The sequence below is a fragment of the Calliphora vicina genome, chromosome 1 (assembly GCF_958450345.1).
Source record: "Calliphora vicina chromosome 1, idCalVici1.1, whole genome shotgun sequence".
In the NCBI taxonomy this organism is placed as follows: Eukaryota; Metazoa; Arthropoda; class Insecta; order Diptera; family Calliphoridae; genus Calliphora; species Calliphora vicina.
The window spans coordinates 139318505-139332992 of NC_088780.1; the positions used below are offsets into that span (position 1 = coordinate 139318505).

At 28.8% G+C, this 14488-nt stretch overlaps 1 protein-coding gene across 1 annotated transcript in view; it reads right to left on the bottom strand.

The window, feature by feature from the left end:
* Positions 1-14230, bottom strand: part of LOC135953158 (mediator of RNA polymerase II transcription subunit 13-like) — a 32354-nt gene extending 18124 nt beyond the window's left edge. The window contains exon 1 of the mRNA XM_065502876.1: positions 14105-14230. Coding sequence (XP_065358948.1) covers positions 14105-14230 — 126 coding nt within the window. The remainder of the gene's footprint in view (positions 1-14104) is intronic.
* Positions 14231-14488: the final 258 nt, after the last annotated feature.

Here is a 14488-nt window from a genome sequence, read left to right on the forward strand (position 1 = left end):
AAATATAGTACCCTCTGAATGGAACATAAATACCAAATTATTTTCCAGATACTCTTATTTTTGCAAAATCTATTGCACTCTATAGGCGTACAAATGTCACGTACGATGATATGGAATTGCCCATATGTAGATTGTTAAACATCAACTCGAATTCATAAATTAATAATTAATTAATTTTAGTAACTTCCTCATAATAAATATTGTTAGTAGTGACATATGTAGATATAATGTCAGTTAAATACGATTGCCAATGTTATTAAGAAATTTAATTCGTACACAATTGTATGAGGCGTTGTACAGTGGGTTGAATGGTACCCAAAGTGGCGATTAATTCATAGAAGCCGTAGTTTTAAAATATTATATTTTTTTATTGATGAGTTATTATAAGCACATAAAAACACGGCATTTTAGAAAAAAAATGTTTTAACCCTTTAAGCGCATTATTGTTTTTTTTGGAAAAAAATACCTTTTTTCACAATTTATGCTGTAACTTTGGAATGTAAAGCGATAAATTATTGAATAAAATTGGAAATTAAAGCATACTTAATGTGTTATTAAAAAATTCAAAATATAAATTTATTGTATGTATTTATATTAGTATAAATTTAATTTAAAATCCAATTTTTGTTTTACACAAAATTGTATAAATTTACAAATTTTTTCAATAAAGTCATAAAAGAGAATATTATAATTTTTTAGTACTGAACAAGGTGTATTCAATAAGGTGAAGTTACGAGCACAGCTGATTATTGTTTGTTTATTTATGTTGTGTTTGAAAGTGTCAAAAAGATGTTTACTGTTTGTTGTTGACATTCAAAATATTTAAATTGAAAATGATAAAAAATTGAAAATTGTTTAAAAAATTTGTGCAGCAAATATCAAAATAAGCAAATATTGGAAATTGTTTGGAGAAAATTCTTCAAATTTTTTAGAGATTGATTCCCATTTTAGTCCATAAGATTTGTTTGCCTACTGGATAGCTTTTGCAAACTCCTTAGCAAAATTGCGTTGTGTATTTTGGAAGTGCGAGTGTTTCAAACAGACAGACGGACATAGCTAAATGGTTAGGTTGATAGTTCCACTGGAATCATCAAGCTTTTTGCTCCGGTTCGACGTTTTTAATATTGAATCCTGCAAAAAAACATTTCTAGAGCAAACTACCAATAATTGATTTTGTATTTGTTTGTTTTTTATCATATAAAAACTTCCAGTAATTCATTTAGTTTATATTTGTTTGTTTTTTTATATTTTTCATATGTCACATCTGTTTTGACATTCTCACTCTCTTGACAATTAAGAAATATTGTCTTTGTTGTATTTGTTGCCGAGACGCTCTCACCTGATTAATACGCCTTGGTACTGAATAATCATAAATCCATAAAAACACAGCACTTTAGAAAAAAAAGTTTAAAACAATTTTTTTTAACCCGTTAAATGCATTATTGTTTTTTTTGGAAAAAAAGACCTTAGCTCACAATTTATGCTATAACTTTGGAATGGAAAGCGATAAATTAATGAATAAAATTGGAAATTAAAGCATACTTCATGTGCTACTAAAAAAATAAAATTATAAATTTATTATATGTATTTATATTAGTATAAATTTAATTTAAAATCCAATTTTTGTTTTACACAAAATTGTATAAATTTAAAAATTTTTCCTAAAAAGTCATAAAAGAGAATATTATAATTTTTTCGTAATGAATAATCATAAATACATAAAAACACAGCATTTAAAATAAAAAAAATTTAACCCGTTAAGCGCATTATTGTTTTTTTTGGAAAAAAAAGACCTTAGTTCACAATTTATGCTGTAACTTTGGAATGGAAAGCGATAAGTTAATGAATTAAACTGGAAATAAAAGCATACTTAATATGCTATTAAAAAATTCAAAACTTAAATTTTATAATATTTTATAAATGTACAAATTTTGTTAAAAAAAGCTACAAAAGACAATATTATAAATTTTTGTAATGAACAATCATAAATACATAAAAACACAACTTTAAAAAAAATGTAAAAAATTTTTTAACCTATTTTGTATCAGAATATGTTTTTTAGCTAGAGGAGTTCTTTCACTATATCTTAAATAAGTAAAAAACCTCAATAAACCCGCACGTTTTTTTTTTTCTGTATATAGAAGCTGAAAGTTCATATTTTAAGAGCATTTAATGGAATTTACCCGATCTCGCCCTGATTTTTTTTAAACTCAATCTATATATCGAAAAAACCCCAATAATGGAGAACTTTAAATCTTAAAAAATATTTTCAAAACATTTATCTAAACAAAAATTATTTATTTATGTTCTCAAATACCTGAAGTTGATGGTTCCATTTTAATATTTCTACTTTTAACAGATTTAACAAAAAATATAAGCTCTCGAAATATCACAATTTTCAATTTTAACAACAGCACGCAAAATTTGTAAAAATTATTTGACTTTGACCGCTCACTGCCAATAAAGTAAGTTACTCACAACTATAATTTTAGCAGTTTGTGATGTATTATTTAATGCACTTTAACCCAATACCAAACATGACTGAAACGGTTCATAAAGTTCAGCTTTTGAGTGCGTTGTATGAATAAATACAGTACATGTTGTGGCCTACACTATTATGGGTTTTAAATTAGTTATATTAGTAGCAATCACTAATGTCCGACGGGGCACGGTCTGGACTATAAAGTGGGTGAGGCAAAACTTCCCAATCACTTTATTCTAAATACTTTTTAACAGGTATTATAACATGTGGTTTCAGATCTGGCCGCATATTCTGGGCGTCACTTCAAACAAAAAGTTTGAAGACAAATTCTTGGTCTTCAAACTTTTTTGGCAGGTGTGGACGATCTTTATCTTCCATATCAAAATCATTCTGAACCGCATAAACCACCTCCCGTACATTGAAACTTATGGAAAATATTCATCATACGTTTTGTTGAGTAATCGGTGTGCTTCAGATCATTTTTATACCCTTCACCTTTGTGAGAAGGGTATATATAAGTTTGTCATTCCGTTTGTAATTTCCACAATATAATTTTCCGACCCTTTAAAGTATATATATTCTGGATCCTTATAGATAGCTGAGTCGATTAAGCCATGTCCGTCTGTTTGTTGAAATCAACTTTCCAAAGCCCCCAAATAACTTTCATACACGAAAATCGGTCCACAAATGGCTGAGTAATATGGAAAAAACTAGGACAACCTCGATTTTTGACCTATATCTGGATTACTAAGTCATTAATATAGACAGCATGGATATCTAATGATAGTTATTTCAAAGACAACGGCAAGTTGGAGCAAGTTAGACCTACAATGGGTCAAAACCGGAAAAAAATTTTTAACCCGAATTTTTTTTTCACCAAAAGTTTGAAAAAAAAGTTGAAAAATTTTTTTTTTTTAAATTAAAAAAAAAAAATTTTAAAATTAAAAAAAAAAAATTTAAAACAATTCGAAAATTTTTTTTCCAAAAAATTAAAAAACAACTTTAGAAAAAAAAATTAATTTTGTTTACCTAAAAATATTTAAGATTTTCGAAGCAAAACAAACTTTGTTTTTTACGCTAACGACTGGTTTTAATATGAGATAAAAAATTATAAAAGCTGAAAATTCAAATTATAGTTTTCAAAAAACTGAAGAATTTCAAAACCGCTGTTTCGTTTTCAAAATATTTAAAACCGAGTGGTTTATTAAGATATTATAGAAACAATAAAATACATAGTACACACAATGTATTAGTGCTGTAAAATACTTTGGATTATTCGATACAACTAGAATGTTTTCATTTGGGTACTCAATAATACTCCATACTTTTTTCGAAAATAATATTTGAAAATAACTAAAGCTTTGTTTTTAAAATTTTTTTTAAATGAATTTGAAACATTCTTTAAAAATGGATTATAATGTCCCTTGGCTAGCCTACGAAAGGCAGCATGCTACTTCATCTGATGCAATTATTTATTTATACCCTACAACACCATAGTGGAGAGGGTATATTGGGTCAGTGCTGATGTTTGTAACGTGATGAAATATTGTCCCAACACCTTACAGTAATCTGCTCAGAAACACAAACACGTCTGTCTGTCCATGTAAACCTTGTAATCAAACTACAGGTCGCAATTTTGTACAAGCTTTTTTCTACTGCAGTGCAGAGTGTAGTAACTCCGGCATTCTGAACGTAGGTTTAAACGTACAAAAATTCATTTCATTGATCAACATTTTTCATTTCGTTTCAATAAATACCTTATTACGTTTTCTTGGGATATAAAATAAAGGTTTTAGCTGAGATTCAAAGTGCTTTTCATTGCAGCTTTATTTCCAAGACATTAAAAATTCTAAAATTGTTAGCTCTAAATCAGTATTTGCAAAAAGCTCGTATTTAAAATAAATTATTTGCTTATTTCCATTTTTACGACACACACTTGAAAACAATGTGTTGGGAAATCATCTGTCAGTTTGAAATGTTCATACATTTTTCCATATCTTTATCGTTTGGATTTTCCAAAAGGTGCACAAGTAGGTGTGTGTGTGTTGTGCAGTTTGTTGTAAGTGTAATGTTGCTACAAAAATAATGACAGCATTAGCACCAACAAATAAACAAAACAACAACATCGTTAAAATAAGTACTGAACTAAGAAGAAGATGCAAAATGATTTATGCCCAATTGACTGAAATCATCATCAGCACAAGCCATTATGCATGTTTATAGCAATTCTGTCTAACGGTCTGTACGTTTTTATACCAAATGCTGTAACCTCAAAATTTGCATTTTTAAAAGAAATCTTTTGGTATTTTCTATTTCTTTTGTTGTTGGGTTTTTTTTGAGCCTTCCCCCAAAATTTTGTAAAGTCTTACCAAACCCTCTTGCCCAATTTTAACACTACAGTTAATAATCATGCCAATATGTTTTTTTTTTGTAGCGGAGGAACAAAATAAATGAGGAGTCATGAATGTTTAAAAATTTTCCATAATTTACAAATATATAATTTTGTGTTAAAGTGTTAATTCAATTTGTTGTTGTTGGCTTTGTTTTGTTTCGTTTCACACTGATTCCATTGAATAAAGTAATTATTTTTGTTATTGAAAATTGCTTTATTTTTTATTTTTTTTTAATATTTAATATGAAAATTAAGGTGGAAGTTTAAACGTGTTTTAATCTTCAGAAATATTTTATTTGTTGTTGAAATGTGCAGCAAAAGCGTTAGATGTGTGCTTAAAGTCAAGGTTGCATTAAATCGTGTGAACATTAAAATAGGAAATATTAATATAATTTAAATGATTTCCTTAACTTGGAAAATTTTTGCTTATAAATTCAGCTAATATAGTTCCCTATTTGCTGAAATACATGTACGAAATATAGCGGATGAGAAATGAAAAGTATCATTACATGATGGAAATGTACAATCGGGCACAACATTTTTTGTTTGATTTTTTCAGCATCTAGCTAAAATTAAACACGAATACTCATTTACTACAATCATGTGAATCATGTCAATCGGAACAGACAGTTTGAAATGACAGATTTACTTCCACAATATTATGAATCTGCCCCACTATGCAGTGTTTTAGTTTACGACGCTGTCTTCGATCGTAAGACATCGATTTCAAAAGTTGGTTTACTTGACATGAAATCCCAATATATATCCTGGGTTCTTATAAGATTCTAAGACAATCTAGCTGTGTCTGTCCATTTGTCTGTGTGTTGAAAACACGATATAGCCCAAACGAAATATTTTCTGTTGATAAGGTTTGTTTGGTATTGCAAATGGTCAATATCGGTCCATGAATTCACCTAGAAATGTCTATGGAATATTGTTTTAGCAGTCATAAAGATGTTGATTATGCGGCTGTCCTGATAAAATTTTGCACAAATTAGTTCTAAGGACTCTGAAATGATAGTGTAAAGTGCAAAAATCGGGAAACGTTTGTCCCTAGTCTCCCTCAGAAAATGACAAGAATATTCACAATTGTCTTATAATAATAATAAAGAACCCAAAATTAAATCAATTCCGTTTGAAAATTTCTTTAAAATCTCATAACTTTTAATAAAGACATAAACGTTAGAAATCAAAAATAAATCATAAAATATTTAAATAATTGTATAATCTATCCTTCATCAAATGCATAATAAGAATAAACTATGATTTAATTAAATTTGTATTAATAAGATTATCTCTTTTGATCAACATTCAAATTTATTAACACTCAAATCTGAATGAAAATACAAGATAAAAACATTTTATCCATAATTTATTTAATAATTTCAATGTCATGTTGTGCTATTGTTTAGATTTTAACAAACAACCAAAAAAAAGAAGAACCACAAAAAATAAAAAAACATTCACATACAAAACATCTCATTAATTTCATATCAAAATCCCACAATAAACAAATTAAGACTGGCCCAATAAAATTATTAACAACAAAAGACTATATTAAAATTTATATCGATGAGGAACAAAAACAACCACAATGAAAACAAACTAAACCTAAAACCTAAATCAACAACTGAATCCAATAACCACTGATTCGGCATAAGAAATCTTTAATTGGTTCGATTGTTAATTTGTCTACAAATTGTCTGCCTATTTATATTATTTACATTGTCTGTCCGCACTCACTCGATGATGAGTTTAAAACATTCAAATTAGCCATCTTACACTCATTTATCTATTTATCTTTCGTTATGCCTTGAAATTGCTTACAAAGACACTTGTTGCCAGCATTTAGAAATAGAGCATCTGAAATTTGATCTATTCACATTTTTTTTATACATTCATATTTTTTATAACCACAATCAAAAAAGATGGAGGGTATATTGATTTTGTCATTCCATTTGTAACACTTGGAAATATTCATCGCATACCCACAAAAGTATACATATTCTGGGTCCTTATGAAATTCTAAATCGATCTGGCAATGTCCGTCCGTATGTCTGTCTGTTGAAAATATGAGATGAGCGCAATTGAAAGGAGCTAGCTGGCTGAAATTTTCCACAAATACTCTCTGTTGATAATGTTTGTTGGTATTGTATCTCTTTAATTTGAAAAAAGTGCCGCTGCTCACCAATTGCTCACCAAAGTTTATGGTGAATGTGTTCCATCGGTTTCAACGTGCGAGAGATAGTTTTTTCAGTTCAGTAGTTGATTTTGACACAGAAGACAAAGATCGATCAGGCCAGAAACAATGTTTGAAGACCAAGATTTGAAGACTCCATTACGATTGTCTTAAAACTCAACAAGAGCTTACAAAATAATTCGGAGCCTCTCAAGCAGCAACTTCGAAATGTTTGCGAGCAGCAGGATTCTTCTAAATGCAGGGAAATTTGGTACCATACGAATTGAAGTCGAGAGTTCTTGAAAGACGATTTTGCATGTCCGAAATGATGCTTGAATGCTATAAAAGAAATTCATTTTTCAAAAGATGAGCAGTTCTTTTGGCTCGGAATCCATATGTTACCAGCATGATGGGAAAGACCATAGCTAACTTAACTAGGCCAATACTTTGATTAAATTTATATTGTACAAACATTTCTTCAGGTTTGGAAATAAGGAATAGTCATTCGGGGCTAAATTCGGAGAATAAGGTGGAAGAGGGAACAAGTCGTAGCCTAATTCATGGATTTTTACATAGCCTTTTGTGCATCCAAGCAAACGCGGCAGCCATCTTGCGGAAAGCTTTTTCATATGCAAGTGATCATTCAAAATTGAAACCACTGAGCCATGTGAGATGCCTATGGCTTACACAATCTCTTGCAATTTAAATTTCCGATCGGCCAACACCATATCGTAAAATTTTCAATTGTTTCGGGTATAGAGACCTCAACTGGACGTTCGGCACCTTCCGTGCTTGTACGGCTACAACGAAATTCAGTAAATCACTTTTTTACCATTGAAATTGAAGGTGCAGATTTCCCATAGTATTTATCAAGCTTAGCCTTTATTTGAGTGATGTTCTTTTCTGCAAAAAATAATGCTTAATGAGCAGACGAAATTAACTTTTTCCCAATTTCTCCACAAGTCACGAGGTAGTCGGCTAGCAATGGCTGTTAAACACAAACTAAATGACGCAGTTTGTTCAAATTTTGACAGAAGTCAACTGACAGATGTCTGTTGATGGGAGCAGTGTTGTCCTTTTAGTTAAGAGCCGGGAAATTGGAAAAGTCGCAGAGTTATTGACCCACCCTCCTACATTTTTTCAATAAATTATTTTGGGCTGCAATAATTTTGTTTGCATTCTTTTTCTACGAAATGAAAAACTGTGACATGGCTTAATGTGACTTTGATCCATTACACGGTGCTACGATGGAAAAAAAAACTTGGAAAACTATCAAGTGTGGGTTATAGGTCTTGCTGAGTACATTACAAATTATGTCTAAAAATTTCAGAAACACCCTCAAATTCAGAAGTTATTCTAAAAAAAACATTTTCAGTGATGTTCGTCAACTTATCGACCTTTAACTCAGTCAGTTTTAGTCCAACTTTAAATTGTTGGACTACGCTTTAAAATGGTGTGGTTTTTTTGATACATTTGTAAGTTATAAGTATTGTTTTTGTTAAGAATATCCAAAAGAAATGCAAAATTTATCAACTTTTTTGATTTTAGTCGGTTTTCATTGCTTAATTTTATATGAATGTTTATAAAAAGTTATAACAACGTGTAAAGGAAATTTAGTTCTTAACAAAACAAGGTTTTAGTTATTCAAATCGGATGAAAATTGTAAAAGTTAATCAAGTTTTCATTAATACATTTTTTTTAGTAATTTCTACCACAGTGCATACACAGAAAAAATTATATTTCAATTCAAACATTTATTCCATATTGAACTGGTTTCAATTATTTCATAATTAAATCAAGTATTCATTTGCTCAAAAACAAAATTTCTTGATATTTTCTATTGAATTTGATTATTTTGACAATTGAATATACAATTTTCGTTATTGGTTGAATTTCAAATACAAAAATTATTGAATAGATAATTTTCGTAATTGAAACACAAAAAATAACAAAAATGTGTTTTCGATTACGAAAATTATCTATTCAATAATTTTTGTATTTGAAATTCAACCAATAACGAAAATTGTATATTCAATTGTCAAAATAATCAAATTCAAAACTCAAAATTCAATAGAAAATATCAAGAAATTTTGTTTTTGAGCAAATGAATACTTGATTTAATTATGAAATAATTGAAACCAGTTCAATATGTGACATATTTCTTCAAAATGGGCCCTTTTTTCTTAAAATAAAGCTTAGATATTTTCTTTGAAGACCTATTTGGTCGCTTAGTGGGATGCGATTTTGATATATATCAAAAAAAATGTTTTGTAACTCAAAACATGCAATTTGTGACTTTTTTTTTCAAAATGGACCCTTTTTTTAATTTTTTTTTGCTCAAAAGAAAGCTTGGATATTTTCCTTTCAGACCTATTTGGTCGCTTAGTGGGATGCGAGTAGGATATCTTTCAAAATAAATGTTTTGTAACTCAAAACATGCAATTTTTCACTTTTTTTTATTTTTTTCAAAATCGAACTTTTTTTTCCAAAAAGGTCCCTTTTTTAGTATATCCACACCTAGGCCTGGTCGTTTTTCAAGTTCTGGCAAAAAGTGTTATTTTACATTAATAGCTGAGTGCAGTAAATTCGTCAATTTATAATTTATTTCTTTAAGAAACCTGGAAATAAATGTTTACTGTTTCAAATTTCAGTTCCTTTATCTTTGTCTCCCAAGAAAACAATAAGGTTTCCATTATTAAAAAAATTAAAAAATATTGCGACATATTGAACAAAGAAATCATTGATTTAATTTGAAATAAAGACCGGAAAAAAATTTAAATTTTAAATACCCCATTGTTATTCATCAAAATTAGTATAAATGGTCGTGCGTATGTTTTCGAATTTAAATATTTTCAAACAATGCAATAATTTCTTGTACACACTATATTGTTTACTATAATTTGCTGAGATTTAAGTCATCATAAAATATAATTTAATTGTCATAAGCTCAATTTTATATACATTTATTATATTTCTAAACAAAATTTAAAGATTTTTTATTTATATACATAGTAAGTAGGCATGTTAAGATATACATTTGATATCAGTTATTAATAGCTAAGATTATATTATTATCAGTAAACAAAAGATATTTGTTTTTAACAAATTAACATAATTTCACACTTTTTTCGAATAAAACTTAAGATAAAATAAGGCCCAATGTGTGTTTTTTACTAATCACATTTAACAAATCTTTTGGTCATAAATTGCTTGCACACTTAAGAGTCTTGTAGTTTTTTTTTAAGTATTTTTTCATTAGTTTTTATTTAAAGTTTATTTAAAAACACAAACATAATGTTTTCTATTGTTTTCACTGCAACTTGACCATGTAGACCCAACCAACTACCTTTAAAATATAATAAAGATAAAAAACAGTTTTTCTTCGTTTTTTTTCTATTATTTTTTTTTTATTTTAAAATAATCCTAATTTGCATATGTTCGACATGTTGTATATTTATGATTTTTTTATGATTTTTTATTTGCATATGAATGTATTAAGGCATTAGTAATAATATTATTTACGTGTTTTACGATTATTAATATTTAAATATTTATTTATTTATGTCTGCAATGAATGCGAGTATCATGTTACATTTAATGAGGTTTTGACAGTTTTTCGTTTTGACAGTTTCTTTTAATAATATTTAGCGATGTTTTAATCAAAATTAATGATGATTCTTATTAAATAATTTATTGATTGTATTGATGTAAATGTCATAGAAACATAATTGTATTAATGCTTTTTTTATTGTATTTTTTGTAGTTTGATTTTCCCAACGTGGTCGTAAGTCTGTGGTGGCCTTGACCTGAATGAAGTAAAAAGGTGTTAGAATGAGTAAAGTAGGTGAAATATTTAACACAGACAAATGGTAGACAACCTGTCTGCAGCCATTGTGGAAAATTATGCGAGAAGCTGGTTACAATTTTTGAACTTGAATAAAGCATTTGTTAATACACAACAAAACTATTTATTCAGTTAGTTCGTTCTAGACCTATTTATACCCTACACCACGATAGTGGGGAGGGTATTATGCGTTTGTGCAGATGTTTGTAACGTCCAAAAATATTAGTCTAACACCCACCTTAAAGTATACCGATCGACTTAGAATCACTTTCTGAGTCGATTAAACGATGTCCGTCCGTCCGTCCGTCCGTCTGGTCGGCTGGCTGGCTGGCTTCCGAAAATCACTCAAAGATATAAATTATTGAAATTTTAAAACAAAAATGTTTTTGCTCTTTTACTTAGTGTAGGGTATTAATTGGTCGGGCTTGACCGATCATACTTTCTTACTTGTTTTTAATATACTTTTTGCTTTGAATATAATGTTTTGTTCATACAAAGTACTCTAACTTTATGACAGTTCCAATAGGTTATAAAGAATTGTTACGTTTACAAAAACATGCGAGAGATAGTTAGTTCGGTTCAGAAGTGGTGATTTTGACACGTCAGACAAAGATCTCCCAGGCAAGTCAAAAAAGTTTGAAGACCAAGTATACATAGGAGGAATTACTCCATGAAGATTGTTTTAAATCTCAGCAAGAGCTTGCAAAATCATTGGGAGCTTACTCAAGCAGCAATTTCGAAACCGTTGGAAGCAGCAGGATTCATCCAAAACCAGGGAAATTTGGTACCATGCAAATTGCAACTGAGAGACATTGAAATATGCTCGAACGCTACAAAAGAAAATCATTTTTGTACCGAATCATTACTTGCGATGAAAAATATATCCATTACGATAACCCGAAGCGTAAGAAGTCGTCCAACCATCTGGCCAAATATCCATGGCGCTAAGGTAATTCTCTGTATTTGATGGTAGCAAAAGTGTCCAATCTATTATGAGCTTCTAAACCAGACCAGACCATCACAGGAAATTTGTACAGCACGCAACTGATCCGTTTGAAGCGAGCATTGGCCGATAAACGCCCAGAATATACGGCCAGACATGAAACCGTAATATTCCATCATGACAACGATGTTGTAATACCTGTTAAAAAGTATTTGGAATGAAGTTCCGCCTTATAGTCCAGACCTTACCACGTTCGAATACTATTTGTTTTAACCAAAGATCGAAAATAACGGGTTCACTTTCATTTCAATGGTAAATTCTCATTCGCAGCCATTTAAAAATAATTTTTTGTGATATATCACTGAGAGAGTGATTTATTCGAGAACATTTTAGGTTTGGGGTTGAGAGAAACAGAAAAGAAACAAACACAAATAATCTGGATGAGTGATTTATAATTTATTTTTTTCGTAAAGGTCAGCTTGTGACTTTTATTTGCGAACATGAAAAATAAATCGCAAAAATGAATTTGATGCAAATCAATGCTTAAATATATAAAATTTATCAAAAGATTAATACCAATTTAAAAAAAAATTCTCCTTTTTGTTAATCAGACTTCATACTTATCATATTATTTCAATAATTTGTTAAAAATTACTAATAATATGTTATTGTATGTAATTAAAGGAAAAAGTAACAGTTATTAAGAACAAGAACAAATTAATTGTTTATCTCACATCAAACCATTATAAAACAACAAAAACGAATAAAGGTCATACCAAACCATTTAAATAAAAATCATTTTATAACTGTTATTTTCAGTGATTTATTTTTATCACAAAAATATAAATCACAATTTGGGATTTTTGGTATATGGACGAGTTAAAAAATTTTTAGATAAATCGGTTGGGGTTAAGACGTTTATAAGTTGAGTGTCATCTTAACCCCAAGTGCCATTTAGGGTTAATTTCCAATTTGTACTGTTGTTGTAAATACTAGACATCATGTTATATTTTTCCTAAGTTTCACCAAAAATATATAAAATTAGCTATTTCCATGAGATAGCTATTTCCATGAGAAATTCCAAATATTGAAAAATTTTACATTTAATTTTGGTTATTTTAGAATTAAAATATTTATGTATGTAAATATTGGCAATTATAGGGTTAAAAGAAGTCAAAAATTAGAAACGATGAATGGTTTCTGATAAATTACATTTGTGCATTTTCAGAATGCAACAACTTTTCTCTTGAAATTTTTGTATAACTTAATTTAATTGTTATGTTTTTTTAACATATAACAACAAATTTTATGTTTAAATAAAAACATTTATGCGTAAATTTATAGCCTGAACGAAATGGCTACAAAATTATGCAAAATGTTTTTAAAACTCAGTTAAACTTTTTGAAGGGCGTTACTAATTTATATGTTTCAGTATTTCGCTGTGGTTTCATTTATTTTTTATTTTTTTTAAGTTATTGTAACACAAATGTCAAGTAGAGTTTCATTTAAAGCCAATTACATATTTATCTTAATTTAATTAAAAACATTAAACAATAAAAATGTTTTATTCATTTCACACTTTAATAACACACCAAAGTCAGCCACCAGATAACATGGACTTATTATGGTTTTCGGAGAGGCTCTATTGTTTGTATGGAAATGAATGGCAGCTAAAAAACCTTGTTAACAAAACTACAACTGGAATAGAGTTGTTAAAATTTGAAATTAATGAAAATAATACGAATATAATGCTACCGTGCCATCTTCTTGTCACACACAGGCAGCCACTTAAGTGTGGAACGGACAGGGATAGAGTTAATACAAAATGTTAGGTTTAAAATAACAATAAAACGTTTAGAAAACTAACATAAATTATAAACAACAAAAACAACAATAAGTATGTTTCTTAAGTCTTTTGTTTTCTTCCACCAAACAATAAGAAGTTTGTTTCTTAAGACTTTTGATTTTCAACAAACAAACACAGAATTTTTGTATAAAATCTTAAAATCTTTTCACTTTATGGCTTGTTTTTAAATAAAAATCATAAAAGTTACCAAATTCCTCAAAAAACATTAAATACAAATTGACAAAAAGAAGAAAAGAAAAAAAACAATATTTTCCCTTTTTATGGCCACCAGTTTGGTGGTGGCTTAACATACGAATTATTACCACGAGCTACATGGCGAATGAAGCATTACCTCATAAATAATCCATCATAATATAAACTGGTAACAAAATTTTATAATAATATCTAACAGTTTTACATCATACATAGCAACTAAAACAACTACAACTACAACATCTGCCATCTCAACATCAATATCAACATCATCATCACCAGCACCAGCACCAGTAACAACAGCCACAACAACGAAAAAATGGTTAATCATGAAATGAAGAAGAAAAAAAAGCAACACTTCATCCTCAGCAACAGCTTCTTTTGCACAGTTTAAAGTTTATAATGAAAATAGTGTCGTATATGGGCAAAAACACTTTTCTTTTAACATCTATGAAACCAACCTTAATTTTTCATTATTTCTTAAGTGTTTAGGATTTGGAAACTAAAGCTAATCAATTTGTGTAAATGACGATACTAGCAAAAAAAGACAAATTTCAGAATCCGTGATGAAATAAAGTTGAAAAATAAA